The sequence below is a fragment of the Citrus sinensis genome, chromosome 3 (genome assembly GCF_022201045.2).
Source record: "Citrus sinensis cultivar Valencia sweet orange chromosome 3, DVS_A1.0, whole genome shotgun sequence".
NCBI classification, from domain to species: domain Eukaryota; kingdom Viridiplantae; phylum Streptophyta; class Magnoliopsida; order Sapindales; family Rutaceae; genus Citrus; species Citrus sinensis.
In genome coordinates, this window is record NC_068558.1 from 35,735,800 (window position 1) to 35,762,841 (window position 27,042).

The window sequence follows — 27,042 nt, forward strand, 5'->3', positions numbered from 1 at the left end:
TTTACTAAATCAATTGAAAAACGAAATGAAGGGTGAGAGAGGTCCCAACTCGATTATCATTTTTCAGATTGCGTTGCAAAAGTACTAAATGTAACTATCTCGTTTGCTGCAAACCACATTTCAAGGGGAATGAAGGGAAACATAAAAAACAGCAGAAGTAAAAATAAATAAACCTTCAAATCCAAACAAGAAATACATCCAAAATATTTTGAATATCCAAATTATGAACCAAATTAAGGATGTTGCTTCCATGCAATTGCCATAATTGCAAGATAAAAACTACCATGAAACAACCCTCAAGGATATTTTTGAGTCAACTTCTTGTCCCTCAAAATTTCAAAGCTGTAGACCATGTACCTTGTACACTAGGATGTTTGGTTACGTGTCTTGTCTTCAATTTTACAACCTTTCTTCCCAATGCGTTTCTTAGCCTTGTGGCATGCAGGTGTATCTCTTCTGGGGTCAAATTCTTCACACAAATAACGCGCTCATTTTTGTTCCCTAAGCATGTGGCAAAAGACTCTCTTAACAAACGAAGAACAATTCTCAGAGATATGAAACACACAGGTATGCATGCATAAACTAACAAGCACATATAAATGCAAAATACATGCAGGAAGCGAGGAAGGAATAGCAAACTTACTATACAAGCCCTTCAAATGTGGATGCTGACCACGAATAAGTTCAGTAACCACTTCCAGCTGAGGGTTGCTCGCTTTGAATGCTGGCAAATGTGACTCCATAAATGCCCTGCCCCATTAAAGAAGTGAAACCATAAGATTTAAAAGATTTCAGTAGCCATACATGACTATCGACTATGCCAAGCTCATGCACTACAAGCACATTCATTGCTACCATGCAATACAAGTCCAATAAGTTTTGATGACACATGAAATGGGAAATTGAATGTTGATAATCAGCTTGTATTACTAATCATTTGTATGTTGCAGGCTGTTTAGCAGATCGTATAAAATGTTTAATCAAGACCTACTAAAGTAATAGAACACCCTGGATATAGAGATCACATTCATCTCAGAGTTTTTAAACCTTCTTCTCTAGTCATTTTTTCATATAAATCACAACGAAGAATATGTGTGAATTCAAAATATTGGAAACATATGATCCAGCTATGCAACACACGCTTCATTTGCTAATTAACTTGATCTTTTATTCTCGACCAATTTACACTAACACTGAAGCCATCACATTAAGAATAAAATTCAACAGGAATATACTACCCAGTTACTCATTCTACAAGAATGATGAGAGTGGTAACTTTCTTCTAGAAGCAAAAGGGAAATGGAAACAATACCTAGAGATAAAATGGTGCAGGGCAATGTTACTAAAGGCATATAACAAGTTCAATGCATGTGTTGTATAAGGTACATGCTGACTAAGCAGAAACTACTGCATCAGTTGCTAATCTTCATTTCACTTTTGTTCAATAATAATTAAGTATCTCAGCAAATGTTCAGCAGCTCCAAAAGTATATTAGCAAAACAGTTTCAGATCATACCTGATGCCCCTACTGCTTCCTCCCCAATCACAAAAGCCCACAATCAGCTTCTGAAGTTGCCATGTACCTCTTAGTGCCATCTTTGCTACAGAAATACACGAAATGAGAAAATTTCGGCAATACAACAGTACAAACTATTCCTTTAACCAACTAGATATCCTTTGATTACGAAAATAAAACTGGATCACTTATGCTGTCTTAAATAACATATATAAAAGTTTGGCCAAAATTTCATCCACTATTCTCAGCACCAAAAAATAAAAATACAAACAAACTCTAAACCACTCTAAGTAATAAAAATTGCATTTATTTCGGCAAAATACAGAGATATTATCCAAGACAAGCGCGTGGGTCAGATGGGAAATAAATGAACTAAACAATAGTCACAATCAATTATACATGCCAACATATATATATCTTAAGCTTGACCAGTGGATCAAAACAAAACTGAAGCCTCCACTTTAACTCCAATTAAACCCAGTAAGGATAAACTAGAGCTTTGATTAAAAAGTGATTATAAATTACAAAAGAAGTGTTTTAATAGATTCGCGAATTAAACCCTCAAGAATAATGCCAAAAAAATAATAATTCTGGTGTTAAATTTTACATTGTAAATAAAGAAACAAAACCCAGATAGTGGATTTGATTGTAACGAACAGAAGAGAAGTTCGTAAGGACAAACTGACCGGAAAGGATGCTGTTGGTTTTTTTTTTTTTTTTCCCTCTTCGCGTTAATGGACAGCAAGAGGAAATCAAGTCGAGTACTGTTTTGGGTTCCGGCTTTGGGTTTTAAAAAGGGTAGGGTTAAATTGGTAATTTTACTATATTTTAAATTTCTCACTTTTGTTAAGGATACGCAAAATTAAATTAAATAATTTAAAACATTATTTAAAAATTCAACAATTTAACTGATAAATTCAAATAAAAATCAATTATAATCAACAATTACCAATTTAACATGAATAAAATACAACATCATCATAAAACCCGCAAAATTCAAGTACACAACCATTAAAATCAACAAATAAAAAACACTACAAAGTACAAATCAGAAACTACATTTATGCATTTATGCTTATACGTATTAATTCACTTAAAATCAGAAATTGATTTGCTGGAAATTCGTGCTCACCTTTGTGTTAACAGCGACCAACAGTGGAAAGAATGGACAAGGCAGCCAAGTGCGGTGTGTTTCACGCGAGCCAAGATGCAGCGGGTTGCCGACGTTTGATGACGGCGAAGGGTACTGAGCGAGGCGAGGTGAGGCAGGGCAGCAGGCGCTCAACCTTCGACGACAAAAACGCGTGCTCAGCTCAGGCGAGGCATTCGGCGTTCGATGACAGCGACTGCAAGCCGGACGGCGTTCGATGACAGCGACTGCAAGCCGGACGGCGTTCAATGGTTAGGGATTTAGAGTGGTTTTGGATTTCAACCGCTTGTGATTGGTGGAGGTGTGAGGCGTGAACGGTTTGGTGAGTGAGTGATGCTGTTGCTGTCTGCGCTTTTCGATTTAGGGTTACTGGATTTGTTTTTTTTTTTTTTTTCCAATCATAGATTATATATCTTTCAATACAAATTAGATTAAATTAATATTATAATTAAAATTAATCTGGATCCGAATATCCGGTTTTCCGGATCCGGATCGGTACGGATTATAATTCTTAAACTCCGGATTTTTCAGATTTTTTTTACTATCCCTAATTCTGTTATTTTTATTTGGTAGAACGGAAGCGAATGAAAATGAAAATCAGCGGCTTATATGATAGAGAAAAATGATGCCGCTTTATGCATAGTATTAGTTTATGCTTTGATCAAACATAACTTTGGACAATTTGATTACTAATCAAGCTAGTTCTATATCACACTAATTTGGTTACATAATTTGGCCAACACACATCAAAATTCTTCGTTCTCAATTGACTTTAAAGTTTCAGGGGAGATTGATTACCATTACACTCATATTGCTATTACTACCAGAAATTTATGCTGACATAAGGTACATTGGTTAGCAAGTGCCAATACCATCCTTGATCCTTTCTGCATCTTTCTTCTATCAACGGACATCCTGAGATAAGTTGCAAAAGTGAGGCGGGCAGGCAATTCTTCCCTGGAAAGTTCTTTAGCTTCGGACAATCATAGAGACGGAGACATTCTAGTGAAGTGAGGTTTTCAAAAGCTGAGGATAGACGTTCCAGATTATGAAAATTGATAATCTCCAGTTTGATAGAGGGACAAGAAGCATCATTCCTATCTCCACTTGGGGAAATGACACCACATCCTCCATCGATTTTGAGTCGTATGAGAGAGTTGAATCTGTGCAATCCCCACTCGAACAATGCCTTGCAAATCTTCATGTCTTCAATTTCAAGGGAAACAAGATCGGTGGGAAAGCCATCCTCCGGGAAAGATACCACACTTGGAAGATTTCCCAGTTTTAAATGTTGAAGAGAGGTCGCCGTCGGGTAAGGCCTCTAGTTTCTGACAACTAGTTATATCGGGATTTCTCAGTTGGGTAGACGGCAAACCTACTTTGGGAAAGGATACAAGATTTTTACATATTGTAAACGCTTGAAGATTGTTGAGCTTATGCAAACCATCCGGTAAAGTTTTAAGATTTTTACATCTGAAAACCGTAATTACTTGAAGTGATGTGTTGTTGTCTGCTATTGACTCCCACTTTGAACAACTTGTAAGTTCAAGGTACTTCGGACCCTGTGGTAGATTGCCGCTCAATGTCAACAAAGCAAGCTTCGAGCAAGAGTTAACCTCAAGGCGCTGGAGTGTGGCGGGCAACTCATTTTCTGAAAATATAGATGTGGGAGATGGACAACTGAGAATATGTAAGCACTCAAGGTGAGAGCTGTACTTTCTGCTGCCCTTAGGGATGCCCTCTTCCTCTACCAAAGTCCTTAAATTATCGCAAAACGCGATACTCAGATCCTTAAGGCTCAGTGGTAGCTGAACTCTAGCATTATTTGTCGATGAATTGCAGCATTGAATTGACAAACTCTCAAGGATGAACTGGTGTCGGCGCGTCCATAACTCAGGTAAGGATTCCAAAGCTTTGCAAAACGAAATTGATATTACTTTCAACTGGGAAGGCAGAACAACCTTAGAAAACAAAGCAAATGAACAGCATTTGAAGATTTGTATCTCCTTCAAGGAGCCAAGGTTGAGCCATGCTTGTGGTAGCTTCACAACTGCTCAATAGTAAATATTCAAGTCTGCATGTCAACCCAAGATGTTGTTGTTGGTGTTCTTCCTCTGCCACCAAGGATTGAAGTTAGCTTTCAATCTTCAAGTTTTTGGGACAGCTTCCAATCTTCAAGTTTTTTAGGGAGCTAATGTCTTGCACGAATAAAGTTCCAGTCTGCCATAGAAATTGTTGCTCTTCAATATTATCAATCTCCAATCCTTCCAATTTCGGTAGCTGTAGCTTAAATTGCCTAGTGAGAAACACTTGATTCAATATGGCTTTACTAATCACTGGATTCTGCGACCTATGATTGGTTGTCCCTTCTGGAGACCACCTTTTTACACCCACCAAGTTTTAATTCACTGAGAGATGGAAGGCTTGGAAGATCAACTAGCAATTTTTCACATCTTTGAATGACAAGCTTCTCCAGTGAAGGAAGATGTTTTGGCAATGTTCCTAGTAGTTTAGAACATCTAAGAAGAAAAAGATCTCGAAGATTAGGAAGGACTTCAACTTCTTGACTGGAACTGTAAGGAATCCAATCTTCCCGTTCTTGCATATTCTCAAAGCGAAGAGTCTCTAGTGATGGAAAAGGAATCAAACAACCGTTACCATAAAACTATGACCCCGCACTTCTTAGGCTACACATTTCACTTATCTTAAGATGCTTAAGATAGAGTATAGTTTCCCAACTGATGGCAGAGAAGTACACATGCTGCAGCCTTCAAACCTCAAGGAAACTAAATTTTTGAATGAAGAATCTTCTAACCAAATGCGAAATTTTGTACCACCATAGCCACTGATACAAAATCGTTCCAGATTTTGATGAGGTTTCAGCATGTCGAGCACATGTGTTTCAATTTCTGGCTCCCTTGAATCGCCATTATTGCTTGTCCGTTGAAGCAATAACGTTTTAAGATTTTTCTTGCCATTCAACTGAGCCTCCCCGGCTTCACTGGCATCTCGTACGTTTTCCAACTTTGAAATTTCAAGTGCTCCGTGAAGATGCAACAACTTCAACTCTTGTAACGCAGAATCAATGTCTTTCCAACAACAAAACTACACAGCGTCAAAAGACAAGCCAATTTTCCGATTCCTTTTGGAATTTCTTCCCATGCATATACATCAAAATTGTCCAGATGATGCAGTTTGAGTAAGTTTCCCATGTCTGAACACATCTTCTCCAACTGATTACACTTTTGTAGCATAAGCATGCGTAAATTGTACAGTGTGTTCACTGATTCAGGAAGAATTTGAATATCAGTTTCAGATAGATCAAGATGCCGTAAATGTTTCAAATCTCCAATTGAATTTGGCAACTCCAATATCCATTACCCACGCAATGAAAAGAACCATATGCGAGGGAGTCTCAACAATCGATGAAGAACGCTAGATGCCTAGTGACCACCGCCATGGGAAACTGTTGTTGGTAAAAATGTTTGCAAATTTTCGAACTCAAAGAAGGGCTCAAACATTTTAATCCCGTCCAAATCTCCCTGAATGCATGATAAATGACGAAAATTTTTGGAAAATCTTTGTCGAAAGTTATCCAACGATGTATCCTCCATTCTAAAGCATAACACTCTCTCACAGCCCACTGAGCAAGATCATTGATCAGATCATGCATCAGAAATCGACATGGATCGCTGCTTGATTGTTGAAAGGAGGACCTTGAATACAGCTCATGAAAAAACTTGTGGCCCAAATCTTGAATTTCTTCCTTAGTATCTATATGATACGGAAAACCTTCAGCCATCCACAATAACGTTACCTCCTCTTCTTCATGAAATTCATAATTCTTTGGGAATAAGGAGCAATATGAAAAACATCGTTTCAAGTTTGGAGATAGATAGTGATAGCTCAATCTAAGAGCTGGTATTATGTCACAACTTTCTGATAAATCCCATATCTTGCTATTGAGCACGCTGAGAAACGCGGATCATTTTTCCCTCTTAGAAGGCCAGCAAGAGTTTTTGCTGCCAAGGGCAAGCCGTTGCATCTGATCACTATCTTCTTGGAAATATCCTTCAAGGATTGCTGCATGCTGAAATCTCTCATCCCTAAGCAGTGTTGAGTGAACACCTGCAAGCAATCGTCTTTTGTCGACTCTTTCAATGGATAATCTCGAACACTCCCCATGATGGCTGCAACATCTCGATTGCGAGTTGTGACAATAATCTGGCTTCCTGGTGCGCCAGCTTCAAAGGGGAGGCTCAGGCTGTCCCAATCACTATAATTTTCATTCCAAACATCACCAAGAACGAGCAAAAATTTCTTTCCAGACATTTGGTTCTTTAACTTCTCTTGAAGCAGTCCCAGCTCATCAGTTCCGTTGACAGGCTGATCAGCAGTGGCAATGAACCTGATGATGTTGGGCATCATTATAGACAAGCTGAGCAAGTGGAGTCTTGCCCATACCGCCCATTGCTACAAAAGAAATTACAGAGTATCCATCATCGCTTCTTAAATCATCCCTCACCAACAATTCTACAATCTCGTTCTTTTCTTTTTCCCTGCCGTATATTGTAGATTCATTCACCAAATGGACTGCGGGTAGTCTTTGTCTGTCTTTTCTAGACTTCCCCAAGGATTTTTCCTTCAACTCCAATTGGTCTTTCTGTGTCAGAATCTCTTCAAATCTGGAGTCGGTCGCCTTTATTTTGGACAGCATCGACTAATAGAACTTAGTTGATTGAGGAGTAAAACTTGTGCCGCAAGTTGGAACGGGCTTCCGAAGCTTACTAGTACAGGGTTGATCAGCAGCAACTGTTTCTTAAAGTAACAACTTCCGCCAGAGAACTTCGGTTTCAAACTCATCCAACAAGACATCAACATCGTAAGCCAAGTTCTGAAGCTCGCCAAGCCACATCTTAACTGATTGCTCCCTTTTCTGCTTCTCCTCTGCATCATCGATCACCGCATTAATCTACACCAACATCTTCTTCCACTTCTTCAGATCGGACTGTATTTGCTCTTGGAGTGAAAACAACAGAATTGCCTTCGAAGCCAACTTATTGACAAGCATCTCAATAGAGACGGACAGATTGGTCTCTCCAATCATTGCCTTTTTTTTTTTTTTTGTTGGGTGGGGGGGGGGGGGGGGGGGGGGGGGGGGGGCGCGGGGTGTTGAAGAAACTAAAGTAAGGAATTGTAGGAAATGAAGAACAGAAAAATCTGCAGAAATTGAATTGAACTGATGCAAGGAACTAGTTGATTTTTGTTTCTAAAAGCTGAAGCAATTTGGTTTATATTCATGTTTCCCCTTGCAAATATGTATCTTTAGTTTCTTACAACATCAGAATCTGACAACTATTGCAGCAAATAGAGAATGTTGGTTAGCAAATTTAAGGGACCAAAAATAATAATAATATTGAAAAGACGCAATTGAGCAACTGTCAAAACTGGCAGTTATATCAAATATTTCAACCGTATCATCACATAACTACGAAAACATCACCAACTCTTTGAAAATTGCTATTACTGAAACATATAAGCATTTTATAAAGCCCCGTTGTCCGTTTGAAGAGAAATTAGAACTATACTATTATATTTGTTCGTTATTTGTTTTGCTTAATGCTTTCAGTTTTAGTTTTGTTCCCCCCCCCCCCCCCCCGGCGGGCGGCGGCCGCTTTTTAATGTTTTCTTCAGTTGTTCCAGGGCAGACCCTTCGTGCTGAACCAAATAGAATTAATTAACTGAAAATCATGTCCCTGGGAAGAATTTAGTTTATATAACTAGTTTAAAAAAGTTTAAACCAATTAAGAAATTACAGAATTTAATTGTCCTCCTACTTTTCGCTTATGCAATCCTATGCAAAAACTGGCGAAAATTAGCTGTCAATTACCCAAAACATTCTCTTTAAATTATCAACAGATTTGAATCTTGTAAACTCTTTATTTGAGCTACTTGCTTCTTTTTAACAGAACAGAGGAAGGTATAAGTATTATATATATATATATTGAAATTAGCACAAGGGCACAGGTCGAAAAAATTTCCACGTAATTTAGAATGTTATTTATTTTAATTTAGTGGATCCCATAACATTAAAGACCATGGTTTTTCGACTCGCCCTATTACAAGATTCACCAGATTTATAGTAACTTTTGATTGATCGAATGTGAGATGGTGCGCTGGATTCACATAATTAGCCTTTCTCTCCTAATAATCACAAATAATTGTTTGATTCACATTGTTTACAATTTGGTGACGGCTACAAGAAAAACTAGTGCTACGAGGGTAGAGAAACCAATCACCACCGCTGGGTTGACCTCAATCAGAGTGCCCATCATAGTCAAAAATCCAAATACAGCAGCACTAGCACCAATTCTTCCCATAATATCCGCAGCCTTGTGCTTGCCATGCTGGTTTAACAAAATATCAGCTAAGCATCCGATATATCCCACCACGTTGCTCAAAGCAGCTACCTGCAGCAGCTGTTTAGCTTCATCGGTGGAGGAGAAGCCGCCGGCATCGAAAACGGAAGTCAACACAGAGAGACCTGCTTGTGCCGTCAATGGAAAGAATGTCTTTCCCAATTTCAGAGGTTTATTAGGTGCTCTTGTTTGATTCCCATTTCTATTTTCCCCATAAACTTGAAGCACCGTTGATGGTGTAAGATTTTGATTTTCCCAAGATTGGATGTTCCGGAGAATTTCAGCTTGTCTTATCATATCGACAAGATCCATGAAAACAAACGGGTTTACTCCAGGAATCGAGTTTTGTACACACAACGAATGAGAGCGACATAGCGCTGCTTGTTTTACTTTCACAAGGAGTGAAAAAGAGATTTCGTACTTCTTCTCAAATTCGGAAACTAGCTTCATAAATTCCTGAAGCTCTTCGCATCTCTCTCCCATTAATCTTCTCCTCTGATAGAGACCCAAGAATTCATAGATCATTTCAGGACTGTAAAGAGTAGAGATAAATTGGTCTTCTGGATTATTTTCTAATGGAACTGCGTTGATCAAGGTGGAGGTGGTAGTAAGATTGGGAGCCATAGAGATAGCTAACTAGTGTTCCATAGTTTTTCTTTTTCTTATATTTGGTCTTAAAATAACCCGATTATTTTGAAAACCAGCGGCGGATTCTGTGTGCCGACTGCCGACCAAAAATTAATGAATACCGAAATTGCAAATTCCATAGCCCTTGGGACCGACCCAAAAGTCAACACTAATTTGATTCTGTTATGTGATCAGTGTTCGGTGGCTATCGTTCACCTAGATTTAAACTTGGGCTCACAAGGCTAACTACCCAATTTATTTATGATCATGCAAGTCCCAGATCATGCCTCCACAAAGACCCACGCAACATTTGCAACGACTGGCTGATTAAGCATCATATGTGTTAGCTAACTAGGAAACTCGAAGGGTACAAATTATCTAAGTCGTCAAACCATTGCACTTATGTGATTATGTGTGCAAAATTTATTAGGAAATCTTACATGATTTAGGGATGATAGAAATTCCCATGGGAATAGGGTCTCTCGGGGATTTTTTTTATTTGGGGAGGGTATGAGAATGATTTTATATTTTATTTTTTATTCGGAGAAGGGACCGTAATGATTTTTTTTTTTACCCAATCTCTTTTTCAGAGAAAGGACGAGAATGAGTTGGAATCACCATCTCCTCTCTATTTTTTTTTATTTTTACATTTTGATTTTTAATTTTAATTTAATTTTTTAGAAATATTAATGAATAAATAATAAAATATTAAATATTAATATAAATAACAAATATCAAAATATTTATATAAAATACTATGAAATTTTCAGGCCCAGTTAACTAATTGTAATCATAAATTATAATTCGATCAGATCTTATTCAAAATGCATTGGCCCAAAATTTTTGTCTTAAACTTTATTTAATAAAACAAAAATGAAAGCAAAATGTGAAGTTATAACATCTAAATTTTACTAAGAAAAATTGTCAAACTTTACTTTTATTAAAATTTTTTATTTTAATAAATTAAATCAAATTAATAAACTAAAAACGTATCAATTATTTGATAATTTTTTAGGGATTTGAGATTCTTGGGAATCTTCTTTTTTATTCGAGAGAGGATGAAAATTTTCTTAAGTAATTCTAACGAGAATAGAGAAGAGATTGAGACATATGCGGAATATTGGAGATGGTATGACTATTTTAGGCCCCTCCTCTGCCCTCCCATTGCCACTGGTAACATGATTTGGCCAATTATAACTGGTCCATGCTTACTAAATCATTTCCCTTCATTATTTTTATGTTATTTGTTTTTTTCGCTAATTGATTTTAGTTATATTTTGATTTCATCCTTTGAACTCACACAACAAATTTGGCATTTAGAGGAGGAGAATAGATCCAGTGCGTACCGTACGTCACGAACAGGATAATGCGCGACCGCACATGCGGTACGCTTTCATTAATTGCAGGCACGGGGCCCCACAGGCTACTCATATAGATGGAAAGTAGAGGTGGCAAAAATACCCGCCCGGTCCGGACCCGGACCGTACCCGGGTGTTGCGGGCCGGGTATTACCCGGTCCGGGTATGAAGCCGGGTCGGTCTTGGGCATCACTTGATAAACCCGGAACCCGGATTTTATTAAAAAAAATTATAAAATATATATTATTTTAAATATTTTATATTTATTTGACTTATTTATTATACATATATAAAGTTTTAAACACTTAAAGTTTATATTTTCATGTCAAATTTTATTGAAATAAATTTAAAACTTATAAAATTATCAAAAAATAAAAAATATATACACATAAAATATTAAAAAATATAAAATCCGGGTACCCGGATTAAAACCCGGCCCAGACCCGGACCCGGACCGGTTGCATCCGGGCAGGGTCCGGTCATGGCAATACCCGGACCCGGCCCGGGGTTTTGCCGTCTCTAATGGAAAGGCAATAATTAAGAAGAGTTCTCGCATTCTCACAAAATTTTCTTCGCCTCAGTGTGAATTGGTGGAAATATTATTGTTATCTCTGTCTTTTATTTCTCACGAACACAATAATTGCATCATCAAACAGTAAGTGCTAATGCTGGCCCCTAGTTTTCTTGTCCAATTTCTTTTATTCTCACGCTCTCGCCCCTGGTTTTGTACTTTTGTTAATGATGTTTACTTTTCAGAATATTGTCAAAATAATTGCATTAATTATTTTGTTTAAGACTTTAAGCTATTTTAATTCTTGTCCGAAATTTGATTGATTCACAATTAGAAAAAGGTTATAAAAAATTAAATTTTCACCAATTAATTATAAACTGTAGCCTTCCATTAATTCTCTCTTCAACTACCATAAAACTATATCGAATTCCCCCCTCGGCCCGTAACTATAACCATATTTGGCTCAGTTTGTGTGTATAGGAGGCCACAAGCTTGGCTTGTCACGAGTGAAACTTAATTTCTCCACTTGGGTACTCATTTTCGATGTGGGGATTTGGTATTTTGAAGTAACCTAACCCATATTCACAACAAGATAAGGTGAGTCATGTTACCACTGCACTGTGTATGTTTTCCACGTATTAGGGAGAACGAAAAATTTGTATATATAATTGTTCTCATGTGTGGAGGCCCGTACACACCATATGGTCTATTAATTAATTGATCTAAAAAGATAAAGACATTAATATTATACGGTGTATAAAACAAATCAGTAATTTAAAAGATGCAAGTATATACACTAGAGAAGGCTTACACACACACATACAGAGTAATTATTTAATAAGAGTTTTTTTATTTTGTTAAAGTAAGAAAAAATAAAAAGATAGGAAAAATATACAATCAAATGCAGCGCATTTTTCCTTTATTAAAGTGTGCATATATATATATATATATGTCTTTTAATTTATCTCTTACTTTAATTCTTCATTAAAACATTACTATATGGGTATGTGCAGAAGAAGCCATTGGCATCAAAAATGGAAGTCAACACAGAAAGACCTACTTGTACCGTCAGGGAAAAGGATGCCCTTCCCAATTTCATAGATCTATTAGGTGCTCTTGTTTGATTCTCATTTCTATTTTCCTAAGAAAATTGAAGCACCGTGATAGTGTAAGATTTTGAATTTCCCAAGATTGAATATTCTGGTGCATAATCCATAGACTTTCCATTTAGGCTCAAATTCCAATAAGACATATAATAGTACACTGTAAACATTATTAGACGACATATCCCTCAAATACATAATATCATCAAAATCTCATGAATTAAATACTATTATATAAGATAAAAGCACACTTCAAGCTATAACCTTTTTGAAAGAGAATGGGGATTAATTGTAAGAGACCAAAAAAAGTTTGTTTTGTAATAATTTTTTTTCCTTGTAGTAGTGGTGTGCTATTTTTTATGTTAAATTTTGTGCACCTGCACTATTGTTATCATTAATCTACTATTACTAATAATTCCAATAATTGAAAAATAAAGTAAATATTTTAAATAAAAAATTTAACTTAAACGGAACCAAGTCCATCTAGGCATAAGAACTCCACAAGTAATTCATACATACGTCTGTATGAGTTGTACTTGACCAAGTAATCATGTGACGCATATGTGACTAAGTAGAAAAGCTCTTCAGTCTTCATGACATGTTTTGGCCTTTGATAGTAGATACATGTAAAATTGACGGGAAATCCACGGCTCCCAATAAATATTGTTGGTATTTTGAAGAAGCAACAACTCCTAAATATAATTATCGACTTGCTAAAATAATATTGTATCAAGACACCCATTATTGACAGTGATACTATAATTTAAAAGTTCCAAATATAACTTGAACCTAAAAAATAGACATCACGATCCCTATCTGACTACTCGTTTAGTTGAGTTCAATTACAGATTAATTACAGCTCGAAGAATCACATTCAATTTAAGATAAATTAAAATAAATATATCAATACATCATACCATGGTGAGTCGGACGATGAAGGTAACGAACAAAAAATATGTTTTCGGGATCGATCGACGTTGTCTCAAAGTAATGGTGATCTCTGCAAATATATGATTGGAACGATGATAATAATGAACTCGCAAAGGCCAGCCAGGGCAGCGACGACTTTTTTTGTTTATTTATTTATTTTTCATTATGAAATATTTAAAGAATAATATGAGAGGAAATAAATAATTCTCTCTTATTTATTTCAAATATCTCCAAGGCCATATTTACATAAGATACAGCAAACTATCCAATAAAGGAAAATTATCAAAATACCATAATAGGAGATTCATTTTTCATATTTAAATACGGTCTTGATTATTCTTGTTATACATATTTGCATAGAGCAACATAAAATTTTTTAACTTAAAGTAATGACTTAAATTTTGATCTCTAGTATTCATCCACCATTTGATTGAATGGATTTGACACATTCAATTCATTGGTGACGAACCCAGCGAATGCAGAATTTAATTCAAGACTTTAAGAAAAAAAATTTAATCTTGATTAGAAAACCCCACTACAAATATATAGAGGGATTCTCTTGTAATTGCATAGATGGAGAAGTATTTCTACGTGGTTCGTGTGTTTATATTTTATACATTCACAAGGGCTATCAAGAATGAGAGCGAAACCAGAGCAGCAACTGCAATGGACACCCAAAAGTTTTGTGACAATAGTGTGCACATCGTGGACGAAAATCCAAAAACTGAAGCAGTGGCCCCAATTTTTCCTGCAATCTTGGCAACCTCAGATTTTTTGTGGGCCAATAAAACATCGGCCAAGCACCCAATGTATCCGAGCATGTTGCAAGCCGCGGCTACGTGAAGCATCTGTTTAGCTTCTGCGGATGAAGAGAGGCTACCGGTGCCCAAAAAAATTGTTAAAACCGAAAGACATACCTGAACAGTGAAGGGTAAAAATGTCTTTCCCAGTTCAATAGGTTTTGGTGCTTCATCTTTCTTTTCCGGGGTCTGCATTTCGATGTCAAAAACCTTCTCGGGTGTCTTAAACGAGAGACGAATTTGGATTTCAAGAGGGCTGCTGCTACTGCTATGATCACCCGCCGCCACAATCTCATTCGCCATTGAATTGATCTCCACTTCCATTTTATTTTCATCTCCAGATTCAAAGCGCTCATCGGCCACCACTCCTGCTTCTTGAGTATCTGTCACAGGCTCGTCCATAAATGATTTTTATTTTTACACTCAAAAGCTGTGAGAGATTGCGAGACTACTAACTTTTTCTCTTATCCGGTTTCCAATATTTTGAGGTGAAAATTCGGGTCTGCGGTGGAGCTTTTAAGAAGGGAAGCCATTACAAGGAGGAAGAGGAAGATAACAATAACTGTAAAGATGAAGAAGAAGAAGAAGAAGAAGAATACATTAACAATAACTGGAAATCGAAGTGAATATTGAAATATCGTTTCCTTTCGAAATTTGGTCCCGTTAAATAGAAAGCAAAGGGTTAAGTTAAATAACTACGGGCAAGTTTTGGGCAGTGGCCTGGCCTAATCATGCTTCCCCAAAAGTTGTGGAAACTTTTTTTAATACTATGAAATTATTGAAAATATTAAGTAAAAAGTTGAGAAAAAATTAATAACCGGAAACTCGTAACAGTTGAAAATACATAAATAACCATTCTACTTTATTGTCCTTCTTATTTTACTTTTTATTTATACAAACAGTAAATTATCTACTATTTGTCTTTCCCATCAGAGACAAATGGGAAAGACTTAAAATTGGCATTTCATCTTCTATTTTTTTTCAAGCTAATTTTACATAATATAATTAAATGAACTATTCAACTTCCTTCTTAAGTTCTTTGATTCTCTTCCACAAGGACCAAGGCCACCAACTATACATCAAGATTCAAGAATGTAAAATTCATATAGATTGAAAGAATATAAAGTTTTTTTTTAGTATATGATTAAATTAGATAGTGTAAAATACAATTATTTTGTATTTTCATTAATTTAATATTTGAATAGCATTTATTTCGTTTTTGTTGAAATTGTATTTTTATATGCATTTCTATAACCGCTAAATTAAAATTTTGGCTCTACCCCTTGGTTTTGAGATCGTCATGGTTTACAAAATTATATTCTTCTCCTGTAATAATGAAATAATTAGTTGTGCCAAAAAGTAGTGTGGTTTAATTAATTATGTTGCTGAAAGTACTGTAAACTTGAAAAATAAAGTATATGTGTCTGGTAAATTTTATTATTAAAATAATTTTTATTACATATTATTCAAAACATACTAAAGTTTATATTTTTTATACAGACTTTTATTTTTCCAATATATAAATTTACATAATGTGAAAAATTTATTATATATTTAAAATCCAATGAACTCCATACTTAGCACAATTAATCTAACTGATGTGATAAGCTGTAAATCTGATTGATTAATTTGATAAAAAAATGTCATATCTATGATTTGGACGAAGGGAAAAGAATAATAATAACATCTAATTGCAATCTAATAATGAAGTTTCAATCACAATGATCCTTGTTTAAAACTCCATAATAAAACGTTTGAAGACGAAAATATCATGAAATTTTTTTATACTGAAACATGATTATTGGTAATTGTAGTAATATAAAATTATGATATATAAAGTGGACATAATTGTCTTTTTATTAAGACATTAAGGTATATTACAAGAAGGGCTAGGAGTATGAACCGGAAATTATTTATAAAATTATAATTTATTAGTAATTGTAGTAAGAGCTAGAACCGGTTTACTACTAAGCTATTGGCTAGTTACAAATTCTATTGAGATACATAAAATTCGGATAATACTTGAAAAGTCTAATACAATATATAATATTATTCATAAACTACTCCCTCTCTTATTGGTGTGGAGAGAATAAATTTCAAATCTTCAAATGTCAGACCTCAATATTTTAATGTTGAACAAAAAAAAAAAATGTTGAAAGCAGAAGCAGCCTGAAATTAGATTGGTGAGAGTTACAAAGTAAACGCCTAAACCTAGAACTAAAATCAAAATTGAGACCTCTATTCTGTGTGTGTGTGTGTGTGTATAAAACTTGGATAAACGCTAATTTTGAAAGCTTTAAAAAGTCTATTACTCAGACGTCGTTTCCGTGATGAAGATTTTCTCTAATATATATAATGCATTAAAAATTTTTGAAAGACCTTTGACTCTAACTAATAATAGCCATAACATGTTTTATAAAGTGCTGCCTTGGTTCTTAAGAAATTGTGCTACTCGATGTCAACGACACTAAAATTTTGAACATTAATGTGAAACCGTTATACAATGGCATCATTCTATTGAATTAGAATTTTTTCATAATCAGATCAGGAGAATATCGTAATCTACTTTAAAAAAAAAAAAAAATATTACTATTGAAAGCATCAATTTCTGCCATGGATGTTAGCTCCAAGTCATTAATGAAGATGTATATATCTAAGGGTTGCCTAAATCGTGACGTAGGGGGCCTTGGACCTTAAAATTAAAAAAAGTATTAATTAAAAAAAAAAGATAGAAGGTCCTAATTGTATAAAGATTTAATTTTTGGCCCTTTTATGTAATTTTTTATTTTTTTAAATTACTTTACAATATAATAATCAATTTTGTGAAGACACAGTTTGAATATTTCAACCTAAATTGGATTAGATGTACTTTCATTCTAGCCTTCGTTGAATTAAAATCCGGCATGGTCCTGGCACCAATGAATAATATGAGGCTACGCTCCATGCTTTCAAGTTAGAACTAATACATCATCAAAAAAAAAAAAAAAAAAAAAATCCGATAAACTTACGACCAAAAACGTGTCAAACTTATCTCTTTCTCTTTAGTAGCTAATACATAATCCAACCGATGAAAAAAAAATTATAACACAGTCATTGTTTCAAGTTTTCGTGTTGAAGTATTTTCTAATAAATTTATTATGAATTAAGTATTGTTGTAGACTTTTGGTAAGAAGAATAGTATAGTTGAAATATTCAAATAGAAACGTCATTTATTTTTAAAATAATATTAAGCAAAAGCTTATCTACTGTCTGCGTTGTTGCTGGTGCGCTGTTTAATTAGTGACAATAAGAATTGCAAATTAATATAATTTCCTTACGAATTGAACCTATCGGGTAACATTTAAATACAGTACTAATATGATATGTGCTAATTTTTAAAATTTTTATACTATGTAAATATTTATAACAGTATATAACTATATCTAATTACACATAAATTCTTATTTTAAAAAGATCAGCCAGATATATAATGACCCCCAACCTTAGCATTTTTAAATTGAAGAGACCCAGTAGAAGCACTAAGAGTCAGATCTATAGTTATATTATTATATGGGATAATTGCTCTAATCAACTACGCATAAAAAATGAATAATACAAATAATCTCATGCAATTATCCCAAAATTTCTAAGGCTAGCTGTTGATTAGTTGATTAGAAAACATTTTTCTACTGCGGCTTTGCCTTTTTTTGACGTATGGTCGTTGTCTTTATATAGAGGAAACAATTAAAGCATGGAGTCCTGAGGTGTTACGGCACCGATGGAACTCAGAAAATTTGAGTTCAAATCCTGTAAAATCTCTTTAAAGCTTTCTAAAATCCTTGAGAATGAAGACCGTATCTTGGCGTATGTAGTCTGTATCAGTTCCTTAATAATAGGTTCAATTCTGATGCTGATACCGTACGAGTCTATTGATGGAAATCCAGTACCAACGATCATCTTCAAGGGGCTTCCTTCTGAGTTTCATGCCTTCGTTATGCTCATCATTTTCGCCTTCGCTGCTTCGTATTGCGCAATTCTTATGAACACGAAGGTAAAATTTGCTCGATTTTGCAGGTATTATTCAATGATTTCGATGGCTTCGGCCTTCGCGATATTCATTTCTGCCATGTTTCGGAACAGGTGGATTTCTCAGGCGGGTGAGAAGGAAAGTACATAGTTATACTACTGCATAAAAATTCTAGAATGCGGACGCCTGAAGTTTATAAAATACAAATTAGACAAATACAACGCGGTTTTGCAGCAATATAACACTGCAAAACGGCGTTCTATTACTCAAATTTGTATTTTATAAGGTACAAATGTTCGCGGAAAAGAAATTACGCCTATATTATTACATATGTTAATTTAGTAACTGTTTTCTTTTTGCTTTCAATTTTTCTTGATGTTTTCTTCGGTTGGACAAGTAGTGTTGGAATAAATGTGTGAATAAATTGGCATGCGTTTTTTTAATCGCATATGATTATGATTTAATTATTTTTGTCACCAATTGAACAAACTGATTTTGGTCCCTGCACTCTCATTCCATCCTATACATATATATACAAGATTATATTTCGAGTATTCTTCACAAATCAAGCTAGACCTCCTATAATCAATCAACTTTCCTAAACTGATTGATTTACATGCCAAGAATGGAAGAGAGAATATCACAAGAATATTATGCCAGTTAAGTACAAGATTGACTCCAATTACAGCACCCTAACACCAATCACGGGTTTAAAGTTTGCTCAAGAGAACTAGCTCAATAATTTGATTTCAGATCGAGAAAAGTTTTTCTAAGAATATACTTATAATTAACTTTCAATGAAAAAAATAAAAGAAAGCTGATAAAAAAAAAAAAAAATTTAAAGAGACCCTTGGCTTTCATCATCCATCGGCAGGACATCTTTCCCGAAACACATGGAGAAAATTCTGAAACCAAAGCTGATGAATAAGAATCTTGATTGGACATTGACTCTTTTATCATCTTCCTTCCTTTTCTTTTCCCAAAAATATATAAGAGTACTAATTGAAATTTAGTCAATTTAATTTTTTTAATAAATACGTTTTGGCCCTCATAATTTACAAATCAGTAATTTAGGCCTCAGGAATTTGTTATTTCTTCATTCTGGTCTTTGTCGAATCAAAATCCTGTTTCCGTCATGATTTTTTGAGAATACGTAAGGAGTTGCCAAAGCAATCAAAGGAGATTTCTTGTGTATGGCACTGCCAGTTGATACAGACATGTCCAAATTTTCCTCTCTTTCTCCACAAGGCAAAGACCAATCAAACTCGTTCAAAAGATTTGTCAATGTTAGCTCATACACTCTCATCGCAAACTCCATACCCGGGCAACCCCTTCTACCACCTCCAAATGGAATGAACTGAGCACTATTGCCAAGAAAATTTACAGAAGAATTTAAGAACCTCTCTGGCCAAAACTCTTCCGCTCGATCCCATAACGCAGGATCTTTTGCAATCATCCCATAATTAATATGCACTTGAGTCCCCTCGGGAATGTCGTAGCCTTTTATTTTGACAGCCTGAGTCGATTGCCGAGGAAGCAGTAATGGAACTGGCGGATGAAAGCGAAGAGTCTCTTTAAAAACAGCTTTTAAATAATGCAGTTTGTCCAAATCATCATCTGTTATGTCTGATTTATTATCACCAACAATTCTTCTAACTTCATTCTGTAGTTTCTCCATTATCTTTGGGTGCCTTAAGATTTCTGTCATTGTCCATTCAAGGGCCGTGTAAGTTGTGTCTGTACCAGCCCCAAACATATTCTACAAGAAAAAGAAAAATTATAATGTTCACTACTAGAAAAATGGGCTTTACTGACGCTAAATTAGTGTCAGTAATTACTTTTCCTGACACTTATTAATTGTGTCAATAATGCTCCAGCCAGAACACACTGACACTAATTTTTAGTGTCAGCGATTTTTGTGTCAGTAATTCATGTCATTATGGTATCACTAAAATAATGACACGATAGCGTTAGTATTTAATAATACTATTTATATGTCAGTAATTTATGAGACTACAGTATCAAGAGCACACTGACTCAATAACATCAAAAATTATTACTGTTATTTTAAACATTTAGTGTCAGTATTTAGTGATGTTATGATTCTTTTGGTTAATAGTATACTTTGATTTTAATTATATTTTCCTATTTGTTTTACAACTGAAAGAAAACTCAAAATATATTAAATATACAAAATCTCGCAACACAATTGCATAAGAAACATCTCAAATACATCACTCAAATTCATATCATTCAACTACATCATTGTTTGGAAAAGAAAAATATAAATACTAAATTAAGTATTGGACAAGCTCTTAACAACCAAGTACTAAGTTAAGATTCAACAAATATTAACCAACAAAAAGAAGCACATAATGTCATTGAACATCCACAAGCGGCTTCATTTTTCTTTTCCCACCTACAAGTACATAAAATCAATTAGTATACCACAAAAAATAATTCTTGAATTTTTGGGAGAAAAAACAATCAGGCCAATTTCAGTGTTCAAAGAGACTAACAAAGAATGGGGCAAAAACAATACATATCTCTCTTAGTGCAAGCTAATTGTAATAGGTAGTATTGTGAAGAATATTTATTTGCTAAGAATTGAATTTGAGTGGATTTTCCTACAGATCTATACACAACTCAACTTAAGAAGAATAAAAAAATAAAAAAAAATCCTAAGGATTAAGAAAGATAAATGGAGATTTATTAGTATACATCCAAAATTAGAAACTCATTAAACAATCCAGGGGTAAAAATTGAGGAATAAGAATATAGCATATCTCAGGATAAGACCAAAGACATAATAACAGAAACATTTGAGGCAAACCACTACAAAGTTTTTACATAATAACCCAAAGCAAAGCAAACCATTATAAAATTTTTACATAATAACCTAGAAACAAAACAGACGAAAATTGGGCAAGTCCATATCCCAAACCTCTGTTAGGAAAAATGTGTTCAGCAGACTCATGGCTCCAACAATAGAAATTAACCCGTACACAACAAAACAAATTAATTGATATAAAAAACAGTCAAAGACAAAGCCAACTAAGAAGATTAACTAATTTGGAGATTGAATTACATAGTTATTTTTACAAAATATAGCATAAGCCCATTGTATTTCATAGTAAGCAACTGCAAAAATGCCTAGAGGCAAATTCATAAAGGAACAGTAGATAGAAGAAAAAAAAGACGAGGAAATAAACAGCATGAAACAAACAAATCACCTAACACATCATGGGGAATTGACTTGTTAACGTTAAAGAGCAAAATAAAACTTGGCACCTTCATCCGAACAAGAACAGACGCTTACCCCTTACAGAGAATGGCTTAGGTTTTTCTTTAGAGTTTGAGGCTGATTTATAAGAATATGAAGAAGAAATGATTATGGAAGTTTGATAGTGATCAAGGATTGAATATTGGGCTTAAAATACAAATTGGCAATGAGGGCTGGTTTTCGATCATAATGTTGAGAGACCACTAATCCCCAATACTTGTACCGTCTCACATAAAAATCCAAATTTAATAAACATGAACTAAATCCAGTGTATTGAGTGTTATTATTTAATGGAACATAAAATCTCTGGGTCAAATAATTCTAAAGTTAAACCAACAATAATCCCAAAAGCTAAAGTTGATAAGAAAGGCCCAACAGTATAATTCTATCACACAAAATTTGAAGATAGAAAAAAGAAGGGCCTTTTTGTTTTTTAACTGAAACTGAAAAAAGATTCAGTATTAACAATTCATAAATTTTAAAGACGTTGGTTTTCCATCTTAACACTGAAAACTTGGTGTTTATATATCCGAATATAATTAAGCCAAAAATTTTAATTTATCACTAAATAGGAAAACAACTAAATAAGCTGCATAGTTTTATTTTCCAATAAATGCTTATAATATTTATTCATTCCTTACCATATAAAACCCTATCCTTCATTATTTATTTATTTTTTATAGGAAACAGAGAAATTAGTATTAATAAGAACAATAATTACAAAATGTCAAAAGGGAGTCCACAAAAAAAGGCTATTGAAGTATCACACACCAATCTCCAAATTAGGCAAGCACTCAGATTCCAAGCTAATACTCCAAAAAACAAATCTAACCTCAAACTACCTGATAAACAGCTCAAAATGACAGAATCCTCAACATTCTTCAGACTAATTGATCATGCATCAAGGTATGTTGGGATCTACAAATACATTGAAAAGATCTTTGCAAATAACAGTACAACTAGAAAGCTTGGTGTTTACATTTTTGAAAATTCTTTTTATTGCTGACAATAGAAAGGGATTCCTTTTTCTGCTTATTTCATAAAAATACTAATATATGCTGCCCCACTATACTCACAAGTAATCTTACACAAATGCTCTTTAGACAAGATTAGTATTTGCTACCTTTCACCCCAATTACAAAACCATAGAAACTCACCACCTAGACAAATTTTAAATTGTCTCTATAGTTGGCTATTAAAAACTGCTAAATTTGTTTGCAGCCATGCCCAAAAATTTCAAGAACATTGAACACAACGTATTATAGGTACAAACAAGATAAAATGATGTTCCAGGATTCACTCGACATGTCATCCAAGGTGATACAAAACGGTAGAACTATAGAACTAGGACAAAACTTGCAGCAAGATAATGGCAATTTCCCCCTTTCGTGTAAGATAATCATATTATTCTTCAAAGAGAGACGCACAAAAAAAAACTACAAAAAAAAAATGCTTGTTGAAAACAAGCAAGCATATGGGTATGAGTCTATTGTTGTTTATCTGTGAATCATGTTAATAACCAGCCACAGAAAATAGTAAACAATAGTTTTCACACAATTGATGCATATTAACACAAGCCACGGATTATGATTTCACTAACCATTGCACACAAAGGTTCCAGACCAATTTTAGAAGGAGGTTCTACAAGTTACTTTCCTTCATCTACTTGAAAATCAATCATTAACTAAAGAAATACACATGAAATTAGTTTAAATAATATGAAAAGTAAAGGAGACATTTTATAAAAACTCTTAAATGTGGTACTCTGATTTCCACAGACTGTGCAACAAAAATAAAATTGGATGAACTATAATAAGTGAGAAGACATATTGTAATTCTATCATCAAAGAAAGATAAGCTTAATCATTTTTTATTTTTTCTCAAATATCCAGCAGTACCTTAAGGTAATAGGACAAGATCGCAGAAGTTGTCATGAAGAGTGTAAAGCACTAAACAACAAAAATTATACTAATAAATAAAACTCAATTTATTTTCTCCCTCAATCAATTGCTTTGAGCTTACTATGAATTCAACTATGAATTTGAGGAAAAAATACAGACCTCAGTTTGCCAACTTCTTGTTCATGAGATTCAGCCGTAGTAAATGCAAACCTCCATTTCTCATCAAGCATTGTTAACCTCTATGACAAATTGAAGGTAAGAAGATGAACAAAATAAGTGTAATGTGCAGGAAAAAAAATGAAGTCTATGGGTACAACATCACTTCAAGATTTTTCAAGTTCTAGTTCATTTAAATAGACATTCCTTGAACTTCAGCAGCAAAGAAAGTACATTATAGCAACAATTTCAATTCATTTCAATCTTTAGAATTTTTTATTTTAAAAAAATAAATTCCTTCAAACTAGTGAAAGGAAAATAAAAGTGTGTTTACAGAAGAAAAATCATGGAATGAATTAATGACCATGCAAGTGAGGAAACACAGAAATTTCTGAATAAGAGCGAAACTAACCGTGCAAATGAACAAAGAAAATGTAAGTCTTCAAGTGCTACAACAAGCAAAACTACCTAAAAACAAGCATTTTCTTCTTGAATTAAAGACAAATCATGAACTTTGTGCAATCTCAAAACATTCAGACAAGCATGAACTTAGTTAATTCATATCATAGTCATTGTCTCTATTAAAAATCTTCCAACTAAAAAAAATAAAAAAATAAACATGTTGGTTTCTATAACATAATTTGCCATAAAACATAGCAATAAATAACACTTAATAATTATGAAATACACAGCCATTCAATCTATATAATATAGAAATATAGGAAAAAAAAGAAAAAAATTCAAATTACAATTAAATAAACAAAAAATAGATATGGAAAAGAAATCCCACCAAGACTGCACTACTGGGAGAATTTCTCAACATCTGCAACAACCCAGAAAATTAAAATTAACAAAAAACCCTAATAATCATAAGCTAAAATAAAATGAATTTATTAATTAATTTGACAAAGAAAATAAAATATTAAGCCATTACCAGCAGTTAAAGCCTTAATCAAGGCAACCTGTTTGCCCTTAAAGTCATTGAAAATCTCCTTCACAGGCCTACGTATAAGGTGTGGTATCCCTTCCATAGCAAGAAAATTAACTAATTTCTCAATAATTTTATTCAAATACAAGCAAATGGGTTTTGAATATTGAACAAAAAAAAGTGAAATTTGACCATAAAAAGAAAAAAAATTGATAAAAGAAGCCTCGATTACGGTTTTGGTCCGTTTTTCAATTTGGGAAAAAAAAGGAAAAAGGGAATAAAAGCCTCACTTAGGGTTTTAGCTTTATATTATCTATTTGAGTTAAATGAATGAGTTTGTGAATGGACAGAAAAAAAAGGAAGAGATCGAGAAGAGAAAAAGGAAAGAGAAAGAGAAAGAGAAAGGCAAGAGACAGTTTTGGGTTTGAGTTCGGGTTAGAGATTTGTGTGTATAAAAGACAGGGAGATGGGGACAATTGCTAAGTTTGGGATATGTTTTACTTTCGTTTTACATGTTTTAAATTCTTAATTTAGTACCTGCAGTGTCAAACCACTTGAACGGAAGTGATAGTGGCAACGGCGTGGGGGTGGGCGCAGCCATGGGGGTTGGGCGCGGCCGTGGGTGTGGGCGTGGGCGTTTGGGCCTGGTCATTCTCCATCTTTCACAATAGAGAAGAAGAAATCAAGAAAGGCAAGGAAATTACGCAGCAGCAGCGGCATGGGCTCTATTGCACAATGGAAAAGGGGAATTAGGGTTTGGTTTTTTATATGTTAATATTTTATATAACATTGTAATTCCAACTCAATTTTATGGGTTCCAGTGGTTTGCAATCTAAACGTAAAAGTTTTGAGTTTTAGAAGTCCCAGGTTCGAGTTAAAATCAAAACAAAATTTAATGATTCTTTTTAGATCTCTGATGCTGAAGTATTAATGATCTCTAATATTTAATTTACTGATACATTAGTATTAATAATTTGTGACATCTATTTGTTAAAAGCGGAAAATGGTGCATAGTTAGGTAATTACTGACACTTTTTTCAAAGTGTCAGAAACAAAGTGTCAGTAAAAGTCATTTTTATAGTAGTGGTTAAGGGGAAAAATTCAAATGAATTAGCATATATGATTTTGGGTTTTTTTTTTTATAATTGAAATGAGTCTAATTTGGGCCCGCAAGCCAATATATATAGAATAGATAAGGTATAATTCCTAACCAGCCACAATTTTACATATACATATATATATATATAAGGTATGATTTATGGCCAGATAAAATAATTTTATTTTTATGGACTCAAATTTCATTCTAATTGGTAATTATTCAATACAAATATAAAAATAATTAAACTTTAACCATTACTATTATAAATGAGCATATCACAGTAAATCTTTAAAAGTTTACGAAATTCATATCATTATATAACATCCAAATATACTAAAAGAAAATTTCTTACCAAGATGATAGCCTTTATGGTAGCTCTTTCCATGGGAAAGTCAATCATATTTTCTTTCTGAATCCAAAGCAAGACATCTACGAAGTCCTTCTGATCATCTTCAACTCCACCACTCATCATCTTATTCTCATGTTCTTCAACCACTGCCTCTAGAAAATCATCCATCTCCTTGGCCGTTTTCTCAAGCTTTGATTCAAATCCATTGAAATGGCACACCCAATAACCAAGCCATGGAATGTAATCTCCCACATTGAAAGTACCTAGCAACTCCACAGTCTCCCCCAAAAGCTTCCTAAACTTACGCCCACCAGCACTACCACCTTCCCATTCATCACTATACTTTCTTCCCAAAGCTCTTCTACACACTATATCATTTGTTAGTGTACACAAGACATCACTTAAATCTATTGGAAAATTAGAAGAAGAAACAACAAACGGTTTAATTTTTTCGATCATAAGGGCTACCTCTTCTGCTATAACATTACGGAAAGAATGAATCCTATTGTTACTTAAAAGATGTTGCACACATATGCTTTTAATTTGTCTCCAATACTCACCGTAAGGCGCCGTGGCCACGTCCTTGCAACCATAGAAAATTTTTTCAAATGAGGTATATTTTGGCCGATTTGCAAAGATGACATCATGTGTTTTCAAGATCTCGCGGGCAGCATCGGCTGAGGAGACAACAAGAACTGGAACTTTGCCAAGGTGAAGCAACACGAGCGGGCCATAGCGTTGAGTTAAATCATTGAGTGAGGGATCATGTGGGTAAGGGCCAATTTGGTGAAGGTTTCCAATGATCGGGAGCTTTGGTGGAGAAGGTGGTAAGTTTTTGTTAATGGGTTGTAAAAAATACCATCTGGTAACTAGGGCAAATATGAAGATGACTGCAATTGTGAGCAT

At 34.3% G+C, this 27,042-nt stretch overlaps 4 protein-coding genes across 7 annotated transcripts; all 4 read right to left on the reverse strand.

Moving 5' to 3' along the window:
* Nucleotides 1-142: 142 nt before the first annotated feature.
* On the reverse strand, nt 143-3,076 carry LOC102614735 (54S ribosomal protein L51, mitochondrial). Of its 4 annotated transcripts, none has more exons than XM_006478554.4 (4): nt 2,649-3,076; nt 1,517-1,596; nt 644-750; nt 143-501 (listed from the first exon to the last, which is right to left on the reverse strand). In XM_006478554.4, exons 2-4 carry the CDS (start codon nt 1,594-1,596, stop codon nt 329-331), a joined length of 360 nt encoding a protein of 119 aa, XP_006478617.1. In that variant the 5' UTR covers nt 2,649-3,076; the 3' UTR covers nt 143-328. The 4 variants fall into 4 exon arrangements, with proteins under 4 accessions (XP_006478617.1, XP_006478616.1, XP_006478618.1 ...); XM_006478553.4 differs by having other exon boundaries at nt 1,517-1,601; XM_006478555.4 differs by lacking the exon at nt 2,649-3,076 and adding an exon at nt 2,203-2,350 and having other exon boundaries at nt 1,517-1,601.
* Nucleotides 3,077-3,880: 804 nt separating this feature from the next.
* LOC127900796 (putative disease resistance protein At3g14460) lies at nt 3,881-6,468 on the reverse strand. The gene is made up of 4 exons (XM_052436030.1): nt 6,304-6,468; nt 5,501-5,771; nt 5,047-5,291; nt 3,881-4,627 (listed from the first exon to the last, which is right to left on the reverse strand). The coding sequence occupies exons 1-4, from the start codon at nt 6,466-6,468 to the stop codon at nt 3,881-3,883; spliced, it is 1,428 nt and encodes a 475-aa protein (XP_052291990.1).
* On the reverse strand, nt 5,763-7,781 carry LOC107177117 (putative disease resistance RPP13-like protein 1). The gene has a single exon (XM_052437344.1). The coding sequence runs from the start codon at nt 7,092-7,094 to the stop codon at nt 6,591-6,593; it is 504 nt and encodes a 167-aa protein (XP_052293304.1). The 5' UTR covers nt 7,095-7,781; the 3' UTR covers nt 5,763-6,590.
* A 10,956-nt stretch (nt 7,782-18,737) lies between these two features.
* Nucleotides 18,738-27,042, reverse strand: LOC102631161 (cytochrome P450 736A117-like). The gene is made up of 2 exons (XM_015530415.2): nt 26,140-27,042; nt 18,738-20,179 (listed from the first exon to the last, which is right to left on the reverse strand). The coding sequence occupies exons 1-2, from the start codon at nt 27,040-27,042 to the stop codon at nt 19,517-19,519; spliced, it is 1,566 nt and encodes a 521-aa protein (XP_015385901.2). The 3' UTR covers nt 18,738-19,516.

Excerpts from the sequence above, each read along its gene's own strand:
- LOC127900796 (XM_052436030.1), bottom strand. The coding sequence starts at position 6,468 with ATGGCTGAAGGTTTTCCGTATCATATAGATACTAAGGAAGAAATTCAA. Across the intron at positions 5,772-6,303 it reads ATGATCTTGCTCAGTGGGCT|TTTTGTTGTTGGAAAGACAT; the intron begins GTGAGAGAGTGT and ends GACGCTGTGTAG. Across the intron at positions 5,292-5,500 it reads TTGTATCAGTGGCTATGGTG|AGACTCTTCGCTTTGAGAAT; the intron begins GTACAAAATTTC and ends TTCCATCACTAG.
- LOC102631161 (XM_015530415.2), bottom strand. The coding sequence starts at position 27,042 with ATGCTCACAATTGCAGTCATCTTCATATTTGCCCTAGTTACCAGATGG. Across the intron at positions 20,180-26,139 it reads CCATAAAGGCTATCATCTTG|AATATGTTTGGGGCTGGTAC; the intron begins GTAAGAAATTTT and ends TTTTTCTTGTAG.
- LOC107177117 (XM_052437344.1), bottom strand. The coding sequence starts at position 7,094 with ATGATGCCCAACATCATCAGGTTCATTGCCACTGCTGATCAGCCTGTC.
- LOC102614735 (XM_006478554.4), bottom strand. The coding sequence starts at position 1,596 with ATGGCACTAAGAGGTACATGGCAACTTCAGAAGCTGATTGTGGGCTTT. Across the intron at positions 751-1,516 it reads GGAAGCAGTAGGGGCATCAG|GGCATTTATGGAGTCACATT; the intron begins GTATGATCTGAA and ends TTAATGGGGCAG. Across the intron at positions 502-643 it reads ACATTTGAAGGGCTTGTATA|GGAACAAAAATGAGCGCGTT; the intron begins GTAAGTTTGCTA and ends CCACATGCTTAG.